Source organism: Photinus pyralis, unplaced genomic scaffold (genome assembly GCF_008802855.1).
Source record: "Photinus pyralis isolate 1611_PpyrPB1 unplaced genomic scaffold, Ppyr1.3 Ppyr1.4_LG6, whole genome shotgun sequence".
NCBI lineage: Eukaryota > Metazoa > Arthropoda > Insecta > Coleoptera > Lampyridae > Photinus > Photinus pyralis.
The window spans coordinates 8,129,742-8,147,631 of record NW_022170663.1 but is presented as its reverse complement, the minus strand read 5'-3'; the positions used below and the strand labels follow the sequence as shown (position 1 = coordinate 8,147,631).

At 32.7% G+C, this 17,890-nt stretch overlaps 3 protein-coding genes and 1 long non-coding RNA gene across 4 annotated transcripts; 3 read left to right on the top strand and 1 right to left on the bottom strand.

Moving 5' to 3' along the window:
- Positions 1-4,907: 4,907 nt before the first annotated feature.
- LOC116175075 lies at positions 4,908-6,073 on the top strand. The gene is made up of 4 exons (XM_031493147.1): positions 4,908-5,036; positions 5,091-5,655; positions 5,719-5,878; positions 5,928-6,073. Exons 2-4 carry the CDS (start codon positions 5,326-5,328, stop codon positions 6,035-6,037), a joined length of 600 nt encoding a protein of 199 aa, XP_031349007.1. The 5' UTR covers positions 4,908-5,036; positions 5,091-5,325; the 3' UTR covers positions 6,038-6,073.
- Positions 6,074-9,218: 3,145 nt separating this feature from the next.
- On the top strand, positions 9,219-12,665 carry LOC116173549. The gene is made up of 4 exons (XM_031491071.1): positions 9,219-9,312; positions 11,691-11,892; positions 12,295-12,420; positions 12,475-12,665. The coding sequence occupies exons 2-4, from the start codon at positions 11,691-11,693 to the stop codon at positions 12,663-12,665; spliced, it is 519 nt and encodes a 172-aa protein (XP_031346931.1). The 5' UTR covers positions 9,219-9,312.
- Positions 12,666-12,760: 95 nt separating this feature from the next.
- LOC116174890 lies at positions 12,761-13,463 on the top strand. Its single transcript, XR_004146191.1, has 4 exons — positions 12,761-12,804; positions 12,862-13,070; positions 13,120-13,279; positions 13,331-13,463. It is a non-coding gene; the product is annotated as an uncharacterized LOC116174890 (long non-coding RNA).
- Positions 13,464-16,336: 2,873 nt separating this feature from the next.
- On the bottom strand, positions 16,337-17,385 carry LOC116173548 (the record flags this gene model as incomplete). Its single annotated transcript, XM_031491070.1, has 3 exons — positions 16,337-16,597; positions 16,642-16,814; positions 16,854-17,385. Coding segments are annotated over 3 exons (741 nt in total), but the record flags the coding sequence as incomplete, so codon positions are not given.
- Positions 17,386-17,890: the final 505 nt, after the last annotated feature.

Below are 17,890 nucleotides of genomic sequence, written 5' to 3'. Positions count from 1 at the left end.
AATTTTCACTCTAATGGCAAATTCCTGCACATTTTTACCTTAACGTTTGTAATAGTACTTTAAGCGTAACTATAATCAGTGGCCAGAAATATCGCGATGTGTCACGATACTTAATGATTATCGATCGAAGTATTGCGATATGTTTTTAAAAAAAGTATTGAAATCAATATAGCAATACTTTTTTTTAGTGTTGTATCGAAAAACATTAGAATTGACAACTTTTGGTGATTTACGCTACCTCCTCAAAGAGCCCGACATGTGAGCAGTACTCAACGAATAGATCTAGTACTACCCAGTGGCGGCTCGTAAGCTGCGTTGAAGGTAGTGCCAAATTGTTCGTCCCTCCCCATTATTTTACTAGTTACAAATTTTTGTTTCCATATTATTCCAGTTGTTTAGGTAGATTTAGAGAATAATTCTAATATTTATGTACAACATTCCAAAATCTGTCTACTGGCTAGAATAGAAGCTGACGTTGGTGAGACACCTATGTAGTTTCACATACAGTGACGGAAACAAATTTAGCCCCTTTAATTTCTTTGGAAATTTCTTCATGATATACTTAAAGCATGCATTTCAGTAATTCATTTTGTGTAGTTTTAGATGAGAATTAGCGGAATTTTTTTCCAAAAATCGTATGGAAAGTGTTACTTTTTTCACGATTTTTTGAAGTATCCGTTTCCATGGCTTTAGCCTTATCTATAAACAATAGCATCAATTTTATTTGCAGTTTTATTAATGAGGCCCCTATACTATCACTTTTTAACACTATTCAAATCTTTATACTAAACAAGTACTGAAATTTATTAATTCTTTGAATACCTACTCCTTCATTTTCGGATTTATCGCTATAGTCGTGTCCTACAATTCTTTAGAAAATTTAGACATTTTATTTTTAAACAATATTTAAGTCCGGTATTGCCTTATCTTCCAGAGAATGTATGGAAAAATATTTATTTTATGCATTTTACGTAACAATAAAATTAGTCCCGTAAGTGTAATCTTACACAGAAATAAAAAAAATTGTTTGACTTATCAAGAATAAAACACGAAAACAGCGCAAAGCATAGTAATACACGTACACAATATTCAATTGTGCTTATAAGCCAAACTTCTGGTGGCTCAAGTTGTACGTATAAAACGCTACTGCGGTTTCGCTCCTCCCACCCCTCTACTCCCCGCGGAAGTCCACACTTGTAGGAAAGTACGAGCCAGTTTAGATTTGGCACGGCTCGACCGTATTTGCAGTCCACAATAAGCACCATTTGAATTCTTGGTATCTAATTTATTAAATCATTTCTTTTTTTTTGTTTTAAGTTTTAAAACACAATATGCTCTAGAGTCTAGTGGACACAATTATTAATTGTTAATTATATTTTAAGAATTGATCATTAGCTGATTTCTTGAGGTGGTGCCATGGCTCCTTGGCTCTTTATAGAGAGCCGCCCCTGGTACTACCTAAAAGCGTTGAGTGAAGAATGTAGTAAGAGGCGCAACGCCTGTAATAAAAATCGTTCCATTTCCCTTCTCGGTTCAACGCACGCAATCTTACCCGTGAGGTTCCAAGTCTCGGTGCCACACGGGTAAGCTTGCGTGCGTTGAAGCGAGAAGGGAAATAGAACGATTTTTACTACAGGCGTTGCGCCTCTTACTACATTTCTTCACTCAACGCTAAAAGTAAAAGATTTAAAGCATACGAAAATATTTTGGTACGTAGTATCGTTCCGACCACTGCTATAAATGCCAATGTGCAACACGTAAGGTTTCAATTGGTAACGACACGGTACTGTGTTACAGGTACGTTAACTATAAATTCAGCTTTACCGCCGTTTTAGAAAACTTTATTTAGTTTAATTACTTTGTGAATAACAGTCCTATCTCTTAAGCTTTGGATATTTAGGTTTACTTATATATTTATAAATAAAACAAGTACCTACTTAAAAGTGTAATAAATTAATAGTGTTTGGTGTTTAATATATAAATATTACAATTGTCTTCACTCTTACGCTAAACCATCCGCTAACACTAAATTGACTAATGTCTAATATGTAAATATTAGTCAATTTCGTGTTACGTGATGGTTTAGCGCAGGAGTGCGACAACTCAAGAAAATGAAATTTAATTTGAATTCAAATTAATGGCGGGAGCGGGATGCTTAGTAATTATTCAACCAGACACGGAGTGGCGCTTTCAATGCCCCAATTTTTTTATTTGAGTTGCCTGTCTATATAATACAGCTAACCTAACCTAACGATCCATTGTCTATGGATGGGTGACCGCTTGGGAACACCGCGTGCCGTTGTCTCCTTTTTTTTCTAATTTTCGCTTCCTTTTGATACATATTTAGCGATACTACTTTTACACTTTGCGAAATTTAAAATTGTTTCGTTTTGTACATTTTTCGGGACGTTTGTATTCCCTTTGCGATTTTACCGAACTCTCCTTTATTCATCGAAATATTTATTTACCTACGATTAGAAAAGTGGTCAAAATTGGTAAATTTGCGACACGTTTGAATCCTTTGCGTGCATCTCTTTGTTCTTCTTCTGAGGAATAATTTCTGGAATTGTTTCCCTTAGATCACCATATTTCTCGACAACGGCCATACCACGTTGAAAACACCAGTTATTACTGTGTTCAAAATTTTTGGAACATAAAGGATTTTCTGTGAAGGTTAAATTTTCTAAAAAAATTTTTTGGATGATTTGTCAACAATAATACCCGAAATTCAAAACATATTTAAGATATCAAATGGATCCTTTAAAAATTTTTGTCACAAAGTCTATATAGAAAAGAAAATTGATCTCTGGAATAAAGTATTTCGTATTAATGACGTTATTTTACTTGACGGTCATTACTAGGGGGCGGATTCTTAGGTAAATAAATATTTTTTTTGCGTATCAATAGAAGGCCCAAACTGTGTTAAAAGTCCCGGATGAACCAAAAGTAACTCAAAAACGAAGTTTTATTTCACATAAAAACACCTATTTTTGGTTTATTTTTATGTGAATACATATTTCAAAGATATTCATAAAAAACACATAAATACGACGTTTTTAATTTATTTTATCCCTTTTTTCTCTCTTCCCGTGCATAATATTCCACATTTTTGTCCCCATATTTATTTACACAAGATTTCTGTGTGCAGTAAGTACTATGGTATCTTGTTTCTGCATTCGTCACTTCCGCAAATTCTAGACCTGCTGACAAGTTCTGTTTTTTGTATGCGGCGACCCGTAATTTTTTGACTGGCTGCTTTCTTATCTATCTGACTCGGTAGGTACTGTTTCAATTCAACACTGCAGATTTGTTCGTTGTTAAAGTAGACAGTTGTAAAGTTGGACAAGACCATACCGTGCGTAAGGTGTCTTAAGTTAAATCGAGCACTAAATTCGCGTCTTTACTCTTCAACAATAGCCAATATACAATTGAATTTAAAAACATGTACATTTTAGCGACATCCCATGAACCCTCTCTTAAAATACGCAAGACTTACTTCCTGTGACGTGAAACGGTGTTTCTCGCAGTACAAATTATTATTCAGAGACAATCGACAATCACTTGTGATCGATAATTTGGAGATGCCTTTTGTTATACATTGCAATGCTAAAGAAACTCCTGGTAAGTAATGTTCAGCTTACAGCTACTATTGGTGAATAAAAGACTTGTCTCCTTTCCGTTTTTTTCGCGAAAATTGTCAAAATAATTTTAAGTTTTTAGTAAATATTTTAATGTTTTTAAGCACATAAAAAATAAATATTTTTGAAGTTTTTAGCACCTAAAAATCCGCGCCCTAGTCATTACAATAGTAACATAGATCCTGAATTTGGCGTTTTACTGCATATTGTCGGTGAGTTGTGCACATGAAGTTTTATTTATTTATGAAACATTAAACATTATGTCTTTCAATCAACATTTTTTTGCTTACGAAGTTAAACTTGGGAATACCGTAAAATGCTCTTTGTTCAAAGACTTACCATTTTCAAAAGAATTAGTTATAAATGAAATTCATCATAAAAACTATATCGCGATTTAAGCAAATGTGTAATAAGTAGGTATGTAGTATTGTATTTTATTTTGTGTTATCATTAGCTATAAGTACATATTATATTGTAGTTTAGTTATTTAAATATTTGTTTTTATATTTATGTTTTTGCTCACTGTGGATAAAGTATATTTTGTTTTAAGCATTTTACATTTAGCTAGAAATGGGCATTTAAATTACGATCTTCATGTATTGCATACAAATGCATTTGTGAAATTGTATAATATGTAAGGTTTTATACGATAGGTAATAAAGGTTATTATTGAAAATATATTATGTTTTCTTTCACATCAGGCACACATGTGTAGGATAAAAGTGACTCACAGAACAGTTTTCAATCTGTGAACAGTACAGTTTTTTGATTTTTCAAAAATAAATATGTTAATACACATACTCTTTGCAGTAAACATATGTTTATATTTAGAATAAGTAAAGATGTTTCTAATCAGTACTACCATACTACTAATGGCAAGTATTGCATATATTTAAGGTAAGTATAGTATTTTCGTACTACTTGTGAAACAGTATGCTTATAGCAAGTATATTTTTGGTAATAACTAGAATATTTGTTCGTTTAAAGTATTATACTATTTGCTACGTAGAAGTACAACATATTACTAATGGTAATTATCTTGTTTATTAATAACTACAACATTATTTATCTATATATTTATTAATTAATTTACTAACTGCTAGTATACAAAACCTTAACAAACCAAAATTCTTACTGTTAGTAAAAGTTCTTCTAGTCCTCTATTTTAGTATATTTTTATACTAACCATTAGTAGAATTTTCCCTCAGTGTAGGCAGGCAATAACACTTTTTTTACTTCTTTTTTCAGAAACATATAAAGAGGCAATCTTTTACGAAACGAAGCTGGTTGAATCTTTCAGTACAGAGCAAGATGAGCCCAAAAAAAGGACATCTAAACCTAATGAAAAATACAGAGACAGCTGCTTAACACCACCTCCTACATTAACCAAATATAAAGGTTGAGTGAAATGAATATGTAATAGCGAAATGTATTTTTGTACTTACATTTTAGGGAAGGAAAAAGACCTAGAAGATTCTGCATCGGAATATTCAACTCATGAATCATCAGGTAGTGGTAGCGAATCTTCCTACCGTTCACAAAAAAAAGGAAAAAAACAATTACGGCAAAAGTTCATAGCAGTCGCTTAGTACCACCAAGTTCGCCTAAACAAATTCAAAGAAGCACCCACATATTTCATCAGCCGGAAGATCTGAATAATATAAATATAGCAGAGTTTGATGACGACATGAATGATACCGTGGTACCCGAGATGGTACCTGACCAGGACAAAGAAACCACTGTCGACTTCCATAATGCACCCACAGATGATACATTTTCATTTATATCACACGTTTTTTCAGGTAAGCTAATGAAGGAGTTGATTACTCAGTATGTAGATACCAAATCGAGATTGATATCGATTGAAGCCAAGCTGAACACCATTTTGGATCGTCTCGCGTTAGCAGTTCCGTCACGTGACTTGGATTTATTGCCGCAATTTCCTCTGGAAACTGTCGAGCAGTTTAGAGATTTCGAGAAACAACTGAAAGACAACAAAGGCTTTGAAGAGCAGTTTGTAAGTGAAAACTCTCTGTACAATAAATATCTAAACTAAATCATGTAACGCTTTGATTCACAGGTTACGTTTGTGCAACGTATAGGTGGGGAGAATTTGGAAAAATGTATAAAGAACATCCTCCGAAAAGTTTTTTCAAATTTTGTGGGATCATTCCTGAGTTGGAAGGGGCAAAAAGGCAATATAGCATTGGAAAGTACAGCAATAATTGCTGCTATCAAGGGTAACCATAACCCAGTGAAAAAATATGTAAATAATTTAATATATTGTAGATGCAGTTTTAAGAGCACATCCGTCAAGCTTCACGGAAGCGAAGTTTAAAGAGACGACGATGAACTTTTTCCAGTACGCGTCAGTGCGGCTTTCCCGTCAAAAACCATAAACAATTAATTTATATGTATACACCTAGATGAAGATTAATGAGGTTTTTTGTTTTTACAATAATGAAATAAAATAAATGTTTAGTTTTTAATTCATCACAGTCTCATTTCAAACGGAAGCGATCTAATCTGTAGCTGCATTGTTTCTAACATTTAGCTCTGTGATTCCTTTTACTAAACTAACGTACAATTATTGTATCTGTATGTGAGAGACATTATTTTGTATACAAGTTTGTATGACAAAATAAATGTCAGCACATACATGCACGTTTCAGTTTAACGTAAGGAATACATTGCCGATCTGATTGATGATCACACCATGTTGCGGAAACCTTTTACTGAAAAGTGATAACAATATTGATCTCGTACTAACACAGCAATATGATAATGAAACCATTTTTTAACCCAGTAAAAGCAAAGTTGTTTGAACATTCAAATATCAACATTCATGCAATATTAGTACCTTGCAATGCAATGTTTTTTCACGATAGATTTAGGGTTGCTACAACATTGCACTAACATTACATTATGATTAAAAGCAATATTGCACATTACAATACAACATTGCTTCAACATTGACAAAATATTACTTTGCTTAGTGGGAGTTAAGACGAGCAAGAGCAAAAGGCAAGAGTTCTATAATAACAAATACCGCCGAAAAGCAAATATTAGAAGAAAAAGAAAATTTAAAAGCAGCCAAATTAAAGAACAAAAAAACCATCGCTGTAGTACTAGATGAAGCTAAGGAAAAACCTACAAAAAAGAAAAGAAAAATAGCAATAGAAGAAAACCTAACAAGTGACGAAGAGGAAACTGTGGACTATAAAGATTCTTCTTCAGACTGGGAGCCTGAGCAAGAAGACGAGAACAGCTACTTCACTGATGATATGAACATTGTAAAAGGTTGTTTCATATTAGTAAAATTTACAGGTGGAGTTCATTATGTAGCCAATGTTTTAACTGACTTAGATGAAGTGGGAGATTGCGAAGTTAAATTCCTTCGAAAGAAGTGTTCAAATTCTTTCTTATATCCGAATAACGTAGATATTGCATCAGTTAATAAATCTGACGTACTAACTATGGTTTTACCAAACCCAAAAGCATCGCAAACTAAAAGACAATCAAACATATTTAAATTTGAAATAAATTTTGACGGTTTCAACGTACGTTAAAACTACTTATTGTTATTTACGTTGTTTTTATTGTATTACATACTTTGTTTGTTTTGTTTGCTTGTTTATTTGGCATATCAGAACATGTTTCCCTGGATATGTAGTGTTGGCTCAGTTTGTACCATCAGAATATTTAGTGTTGGCTCAGTTACTACCAGTGGTACTAAGTGAAACACTTGCAAGAGTTTTTCTTAAATTTCCTCATATGAACATGTTATGTTTATTTATAGTATTGTTGTATTTTTAAGGGGCAATATATAAGTGCACTGTAATAAAATGTATCTAACTTCGGACCAATCAACTATAACATGACAGAGTAACACAAATGGAAAAAATGCTAAAGCTTTGCGTTTATGCACTAAAAAATGGTGTATTTGCACTTTAAAAAAGACTTATGCAGCTTCATTAGTATGTTCTACAAAATGATAGACTCGCACTTTGAACAAATACATTCCAACTTTAAAAGTATGCAATATAAAGTTATAGTAGATTATTATATTTATGCATATATAAAGTATAAAAATAGCTATAGTACAAATCTGTAGGTACTAAATACTCATTTATTGGATTATTAATGCCTTTTTAGCTGTAGTTGGCCGCCCTCTCTTCCTCTTTTGTCCAAGTGGAACACTTTTAGCTTCAATGGGTACTTTGGCTTTTCCTAAAATAACTAATAAGCCTAATGAATGTTCGCATATGTACTCTTTCAAAAATCTTGAGCAAGTACACTGTGACACTAACTCTTCATTTTCAGAGTAGCAAGCTAATTTTAATACTGTTTGAGATTTTCGAAAATCATCAAAACATTCCCATTTAAGATAGGTGTTCTTCCAAGTCTGCATTTCTTCTTGGTTTAAAACTTCTGTCGCATTCGTCGATTTTGTATAATAGATAGTCTTCTCATTGGATTTTTCTTCAAACATTTTTGGTTTAAGTTTTACCCATTGGTATGCATCAGTCCAGAGTTTTGTTGTCAATTTTATAGTTGAAAAAAATGGCTTGTAATTCGGGTTTTCTGGATTTCGCTCATATGACCATTTTTCAACTAATGAAGTTCTTAAAGTTTCCATAAACTGACCTACTGGAAGACGCTCCCTTATAGTACTAGCGGTATAACGGAAATTCTTGAAAGATACTGCATTTTTTTATACCAAGGTGCCACTTGGTACAGTTGTTCCTTAGAGCCATTTAAACGATTTGACTTGAAGAACACTTGACATTTTCCGTGTGGGTAGATTTTAGAGGGGGTAGGGGTGATTTATTGTAACATTTTTTTAAAAACTAAATATGGCCTAGAGACGAGATCTGGATGTCGATGTCGTATGATTTTAACCCGAGGAATCCAATGGTAGCGCCAGAAATGTAATCCGGATACCGGAAGTCCGTGAAAAGCCGCCATTTTTAGAAAATGACAGACTTTTGATCGAATTTTATTTTTAAGGCACACCGGGTCGTGTAAGGTGTCTAGACTTATGTTTTTGGGGTCAGGGAATTCATTTTTGATAACAATATAACCTACTGGCATCGGAACTGCATGAGACCCAATAAACAGACATATAAAACATACATAACAAATATGTAAGATTAAGATAAAAACTTATATATTTAGTTTTTTATGTATCATATATATCAGAACTACTATGTTATTTAGGAGTTCATTAATTTTTATATATATTATATATAAAAAAACTATATGTAGCCCATATATCAAAAAAGAGTTGTATGAATTACAGCAATACTAAATATATTAACATTACATAACAAATTTATGTATTTAATATATACATATGAGTATATGATATACTTAATGAATAATGTCACCAAAAAAATGTACATTTTATGTCAGATATCTGCTACCCACCATGTACTGTATGTTTTGCTACATCCGATATACATAAAATTAACTGAAGAGGCGACAGCCAGCTCAGCACTAGCGCAAGCGCACGCTGCTTGATTACCGTTATACAGTGATTAGTGATAATTTACGTCTTTTTTTTATTATAAATACAATATTCATTATTGAATCTGATTAGGTACTATTGTATTTATAAATTTTGTGCTGTGTTAGTCTACCGACGTGAAGAACTGAAGATATAGTATTAGAGGTTAGTATAATTTTATTCTTCACATGCTAATTTTTCCTAACCTTAAATATACCATAATTTCTGAGCGGGAATTGTTTGTTCCTTGTGTAGGTATAAATAAACCTGATGCTTATTTTAGTTACTTGAATGATGAATAACGAGCGTAAAATTAAAGATTTTAGTGAGTTGACTACCCGACAACAAAGACGAAGAGTGCTTTCCCATTTACATTTACATCATCGTTCGGTTCATGCATCACAGCTTTCTTCTACAGATATTGTTCACAGCACCCAAGAAACTACGCAGGAACCTATACCGTCAACATCAAAAGCTGTAACAATTGACGAGCATAGTGAAATATTTGATAGTACATTGTCATCGTCTACTTTATCTACAGCTGATGCTAGTATAAAATCCTCAGATATATCTGTTTACCATCCCGTTTCATCACATAAAATTGTATCTAATTTTGAAAGTGACCTCCGTGCTTTAATTATAAAACATCATGTATCGCATCAATTCGTAAATGATTTATTACCCCTGCTACGTGATAATGGGCATAATTCTTTACCAAGGGACGTTCGCACGTTCATGAAAACACCCGTTAATACATCAAGTATCGTGAACAGTTGTGCAGGTGGACATTATATTCATTTTGGTTTCGAGAAGATGTTACATCACTCTTTAGTACATTATAATTATACATCTCCAGTTGTCAGCATTAACTTTAACATCGATGGACTACCTATATCGAAGAGTTCAAATTCACAATTGTGGCCAATTCAAGGTGCGATTTGTATAAAGGACACATACACAGAACCATTTATTGTAGGTTTGTTTTATGGTGCCAAGAAACCATCAGATGCAAATGAATACTTGAAACCTTTTTGTGATGAGGCCAAGGGACTTTTAATGAATGGAATTTATGTAAATAATAATCATATATCCATTAAGATAAATGCTATCATATGTGATGCTCCTGCCAGAGCATTTATAGCAGGAATTAAAAGTCACACTGGATACTTTGGATGTTCCAAGTGTACTACGGAAGGAACTTTTACTGACAATAGAGTCATATTTCCCCAATTAAATGCAACTCTGCGTTCAGATGTCTCATTTTTACAGAAAATTCAGGAAGAACATCATAAATCGGATACTATACTACATCACAGTTTAAATATTGGCATGGTAACTCAACTTCCACTTGATTACATGCACCTTGTGTGTCTGGGAGTTGTCAAAAGGATGCTCCAGTTTTGGATAAATGGAAAAAAAGATTTACGTTTAGGAGATACTTCTAAGGAAATTTTAAATAAGAAATATATGTCGTACAGGCAGTTAATACCTTGCGAATTTAGTCGAATGCCTAGAAGTGTATCTGAAATTGATCGCTGGAAGGCCACAGAATTGCGTTTTTTTTAATGTATGGTGGTGTAATTGCCTTGAAAGATATACTGAGTGAACAATATTATGAACATTTTTTGTGTTTAAGTGTGGCTATTCGTATTTTGTGTAACAGTGAATTAATCAAACAATATTTAGAGTACGCTGAGAAACTTTTGTTGCACTTTGTAAAAAAATATTCTGGTTTATATGGTGAACGTTATATGTCCTATAACGTTCATAACCTTATTCACGTTTGTAATGATGTCAAGATATTTGGTGCCCTCGATAATTATAGTGCATTTAAATTTGAAAATTATATGTGCGAGATAAAAAAAAAACCTCAAAACTGGTTCTAATCCTTTACAACAAATATTTAATCGGATTATGGAGAAGAATAATCAAATAAGTTTAGTTCACAATGTGGAACCTATTGTTTATCCCAAAATTGTGGAAAAAAATGGACAAATTCACTCACTGCAATTTAAATCTTTTAAATTAACTCACCGACAACCAAATAACTGTTGTTTGTTAAATGATGGCCATGTAGCATTAATTACTAATTTTTTTCACTTAAATTCTCATATCTATGCTTCAATTCATATGTATTTATCCAAGAAAGACTTTTTCAAAGTTCCATGTGCATCCTCACATTTAAATATATATGAGCTTTCTTCAGACAAAGGTGCAATAGATATTACGGAAATACCAGTAACAATGATTGCACAGAAATGCATTATTTTAAAGACCAATTCAGATAAGGATGTAATGCTAACACTACTGCATGTAGATTAACAACGGCAATTGGAGAGATTAATTTTTCGTTTTTCTTGCTAGTTATTATTTTCTTTTTATAATATAAATTTTAGTTAAAAACACTGATTCCACTGAAAGCTTAATATTTAGCATATATGCAACTAGTAGTTTAAGGAATTTTCAAATCGATGAACATGAACATTAATAATTCATTAGTGAAATTTTTGATGAACTGAAAATTAAGTAACATTGACGTTTAGATGCAGGACAAGTCGTATGCGGTGGTTGCCTTTCTGGATGAAGAGGACAGCTACTCGGAAATCCCGTCATTTTGGCTGTCCCACAATAACACTAAGTGTTGGTGGCCAAAGAGTAAAACACCTTCAAATTTTATAAAACGTGGAGCAAAACCCGACCCCGCAAAATGGAGTTTATGCAGTGTAAGAGTTGAAGGAACTTTTTGTAAGTTTTTTTCTTGGTTTCTAGTTAGTGAATTGTAATGAATTTTACTGCATTGTGTAGGTACGAAAAATGGTGGCTTTAAATTACTGATTTTGCTTGTACCATGATTTGTACATCTGTGTTAATCATCACTTCAAAGGGGGTTGCGGAATAAGAATGGTTAATTGGCCCCCGTCGAGTTAGAATCTATCGACCTGATAATATCGAAGGAAAATCACATTTTTTCTTAGTATAGAGAATTCTTAAGAAAATAAGAAGTTGCAGATATCTTCTAAAATTTTGTTTTGAGATCCCCTTCGATATTATCGGCTCGATAGAATCAAACTCGACGGGGGCCAATTGACCATTCTTATCCTGCTACGTCCTTTAATTTACGAACTACTCATATAAACTTTGTTTTAGCGACTTTAGAAGAAGCCAGAAAAAGGGCTGAAAATGAAGATTATACCTCTTCGGAGGAAGTCCAACGCAACAGGAAGAAAAATCCAAAATATGTGGATTCCCAACTAGCTATTACAAGTGATGAAGGTAAATTAAATATTCCTTTCATCAAACATATGTCTAATGCCAATTTAATGATAGAATATTCAACAAGTCGAAGTGGAACACCGCCACCACAAATGTGTGAAGAAGTTTTAGTCTATACTTCACCTTCAACATCACCCATTAATCTAGAACAAATGCCAGTTATAATTGCAGATAACATCGTCGAGTCTGGTAAAATATATTCCTTTATACTTCACGGCAAACCTAGAATTATTTTAAATATATGAAGTTGCCTAATATATGCACGTTTATAATGTCTTTAAAATATTTGTACTTAATTTTGGAACACTGTATGCTATGGCTTTTACGAATCTGCTTTTATTGGTACCGTACAAGCTGCCACTAATTCGTACGGTTATACGTTAGGTAAGCATTTATTTTATTTTTTTCTTATGGTAATTATATGTTTGTATTTTTTTCTAGATAAAATATATGAACTACTTGTAAGTACGAACTTATATGTAAAAGGTATATCAGCACGACTAGAGAAAATGGAAAATTCAAGAAAAATTGAGAGTGTCAATAATCATGATGCACTGAAAGATTTAAGAAAAATGTTGCCCTTAAGCAGCACAGATGATATAAATCAATTTGAAATATTTCTTGGGGATGATGAACAAAAGAAAATTTTTGTAAGTATATTTAGGTATAAAAGTGTTCTGCAAATTTAAATTATTTCAGACAAATTTTATATCCTCTATAGGAGGTAGGAATGTGAAAGATAATATTCACAGATGTTTGAAATCAATATTCTCTAATGAAGCTGCTACCAAATGTTCGTGGCTAGGCCAACGAGGCAATTTTCGCGTTTGTGATCTATCTTCAATAACTGTCCTAAAAGGTACTATTGTTTTTGTTGAGATGTTTATAAATGATGTACATTATTTTGCAGATCAGATCCAAGTCAACTATAATATAACATTAAAAGAGTTTGAAGTCATTGGTAGCGAATGGTTCCGTTTGTCAAAATTAAGGTTAAAACCAGATAAACGCAACCCTGATTCTTCTAATGTCGTCAACTAGTATTATAATCTATTATATAATATAAAATATACATTTTGTTCAATATATTGTATTTAAGTAAAAATGAATATATCGTATTTACATAAATTTCTATATGTTTATTTAGTACAAATATTTACATCATATATATATATATATAAACTGATGTATATTTACATAAAAAAATTTACATTATATATATATATAATACTGATGTATATTTACATCAAGAAATTTACATAAAATATACAGATTTGGTATTTAGAAAATTGCTGACATTTTGATATGAAATATCTCTTATTCATCTCCCAATATTACATAATTCTAACAAGCTTGTACATATTTATACCTACTTTTATATAATTAATGTTTGTTGGGTGGACTTTCTCTTGATATATATATTGATAATGTTTACGCAGTTAATAATTCTAGAGTAGCTCTTGAGTTATGTAATGGTTACTGGCTTACTTGTCCGCGGCTCTTTTGTGGCGATTCCATCCTCTACACCTTGGGTTCCAAATTCTTAAGACACTTTCAGCATTTTAGATCTCCCCCCACTATGACACTACAGATAGGTCTTGCACCCATATAAGATGCTCCCTGGCCGGTGGCCTACACGCTGTAGAATTCCCACCACATTAGTAGACATATTCGCTTAGTCTTACTCGTCCTCCTGGTTCATTGAATTGGAAATTTTTACAAATGAACTTCGTTATTACAAATACGTTTTAAACAATGTTGAACAGATGCATGAAACATAACAACACCACATAAGACATTACAAATAATTTATTTTTCATATAGTTCAAGTGGTAACTTACATATTTTACATAAATACATGATAATTTTAATTCACAAAAGAGAAAATAACAAACAAAAACATACAATCTTTTATAAATATTATTATTAAATCAGTTTCGTTTTCCTGCACACTTTCAGTTCCTTTTAGCAGATGATATGCATTATAGCAGTATTCTGTTTCTCTCGAATATCAATTATTGAATGCACCTAACTTCCAAAATAAAATATTGCAAAAGAACAACGGCGTATGCTAGAATTTATCAACTATATATTCACCACAAGAAGCAAAATTCGTATAAATATTTTCGCATTGACATATTCTAGCACCTTTATTATTACGGTTATTTAATTGCACCTTGCCTATCAGAATAACTGGTAAAGCTGCGCACACTCTTGGAAAACAAAGATGCAGTATTACTGAGGAATGTAAATTAAAGAAATGTACAATTTACACATTTAGCAAAAACTATCTGCATATTTAGATTAAACCGCAAATTATTTATATACATAAGAATATTTGTTAATACATATAATTAAGAGGTACAAAGGAAGCTTATTAGTATAATACTTGATTTTATATTTGTACTTGTGAAATAATAAAATTAATTCTCGACATTATGAACCACATAGTATCTGATATTCCTATATCTATAGGGTTTTTGAGGATCAGTTAGTTTTTTATATACATCTATTAATTTGCAACACTATGATGGTAAGAAACTACCAAAGCTCTCGCCGGCATGAATAGCTACAAAAGCTGCTTCAGTATGTAACAGATCTAACATCAATTTTTTTTGTCACAAAGGCTTACACTCACATTTTCCATATAGACTAGAAATGATTGTTTATTGTGTAACGATTATCTAGCCAAACTAGTTTTTAAATTTGTACACATCTTTCGTAAATTAAGGTTTTTTTCACTTTTTCGCGTTTAGTAAAAAAATTTAATGAAACAACAGCTTAGTAAATATAGTCTAAAACATTAACATTAAATGCGTCTATCCTTATAAATACAAATTTTTCAAAAATACCACTGTCCAAACTGGTTTAGAAGCTTTTGTGCAATATCAATGTAAAAAAAGTTTACAATACTATTTTAAACAGTATCTGTTAAAGTTTAAGATAGAAAGGGGACGATTTGCACTGGCCTGAAACCTTATCATATGGAATCCTACTTTACCATTTACTAACTTAAATAATTGATGCCAATTCCTGTTCAGCTTTGACGGACAAATAAAGAAAAAGTTTTGAATTTTAATTCCAAATTGTTAATATAGTAAAATAGTGTGCCATACTGGTAGTCGGCTTGTGCATAATAAGCTTTAGTGCAAGCGCCACATATAGTATTATAAATTTGTTTTCACGACTCTTGAATTTTTCCAATAGAGTTAGCGAGAATTTGTATTTCGATAAATAGTACAGCGACAATTTGTGTCGAATTAATTTTATAAATTAATATATGTACTTATGCCTAAGTGCACAAATATCAGTCGTAATAGTATTTTACATTATTTACAGTAATTACACAAATGACAGTAACACATTATGAAAATTATAGTACATATTAATAAAAAATAATAATAATAATAAAACAATAAATGGTAAACACAGATAGAATTTGTCGTATATCTTAGGTAAATGTTAAAAGCGGATTAGGAACCGTTTTGTGCAATTGCTACAATTTTTGGGTACATTAATATGGCAGGTTAGGGTACAAATGGTACAAACCACTTACAATTTTAAATAAAGCTTAAGTACTATGACTAGATGACTGAATTGATCACTGCAAATATCCATTCATTCGCTTTTTTAACTTAACTACCGCCAAATTCTAGTTTTTACCTCACTAACAGGGCAATTTACTGGTAAACCTATATCGTGCTCTTCTTTATTTCGTATGTGCAATGTTTACTGTAAAATAAAGAAGATGGTTTCAATAAAAAATTACCCTGTGTATGTAAACCACGCATTTTCTTATTGAGCCAGGTCGCCTTGTTTATCTTATTACATATATTTTTATTGCCTCGCTTTTCGATCCTACTTCTGATTGTATGTTAATGATTTACCTACATATTTGAATAAATAATAATCAGTCTTCGCTAATTAATGTATTATTAACAGATGTAGGCAAGGCTAAAATGTAATTGACCCGACATCTAACTAGCTTGTCACATTTAAGCATACGACTCGCTTAAATAATCAAAGAAGTATTCAAAACTTTGATTCACATTCCCGCACATAATATTGCCGTTAAGTGCACTTGCTCGATATTGTTCACTGAACGACAACAGAATGTCTTGGATTTTTGCAATGATCTCTTCTACTCAGGCATTCGATTCCTGGAACAAACATTTCTCTGAATGATGTTTTATATCGGTACATCTTACTCTTTGTACTTACTTTAAGGTTATCAAAATAGTGCATAATTTGCTCATAATCCATTCCTAATTCGTCTAAACCGGATAACTCTGCGGGTACGTCGTCCTTCGTTAACTGGTCTTCAGTACTAAACATTGGATTGCCTACAATAGTTGCCCTTTTAACTTTTGGACTCCTATTCCCTATATTATGTACTAATTTTAATTATAAGCGTAATTTAAGATAACTATTACCGTTTCCACTTGTGTCTAGATGTGGTAAATGCACGAATTGTACGTCATCTTCATTGCCATTCTGTAAGTTCTTGTGTCGAATTTTGACAGGGTTTTCTACGGGTGATATAGCGACAGGCTCATCGTCAAACTCGAAAACATTTTTTGGTGGATTTTCGGTATCCTCCGCGTATTTAAAGTCGCAATCGCCGTCGAGTTTCTCATTGACGTTAAAGTGCTTACAATTTTCTGGAGGTGGATGATTTTCATATTTGTTCGCGTCTTGCGAATGTTTACCTCCGCGATGGTGATGATGATGGTGCTTACGAGGCGGCGGTGACTCTAACGAGCTAATGCGCGCAGTCACGCCGATATTTCGATGGGGAGGTACTGGCGGTCTGTAGTCTTCGTCGATTGCAGTTTCTATTTGTATCTTATGCCGTTCAGGCGGTATGGGTGGATGGGCGTGTGGAGGTAGAGGAGGTGGTGGAGTTGGTTTATTCCTAAACAAAAGAAAAACGTGTATGTGACTCACTATGATCAAACTTTTGGTAGGTAATGTATTGATTCATTTAAAGAAGTATACATCAGGTTTGAAAAATGAAAAGTTGCATCTGACAAAGATAGTAATTTATAGGAGTGTGTATAAAGACGAAAGTACATGTCATATTCACGAAAAATGTTAGTCGCACTAATATTAGTAGGTATACCTACTACCATTGAATAAGTAATTTCCAGGACTCAGGTCTTGCGCGACATACAAGTCTCTTGGTAACAGGTAAAACTTGGAAAATTTGTAATTTATATTCATGATCTATATATATAACATCGGGGACTGGAGAGCGTCTCAGGATACCGCTCAACCTATGTTACAGGTAATCCTCAATAACACCAAATCACGCAAGCGCAGAAGAGGAGAAAGAAGGCGAAAGGCTTCCCTAAATGGGTTAAACTGCTCTGCGTTCAGGCGGGCAAATGGTGTCTCTTCCACACAGCCCTGAAGGAACAACCTCAAGGGAGAAGGAGGGGCTCACTTCTGGGTTTTCATCTCTAAAGGT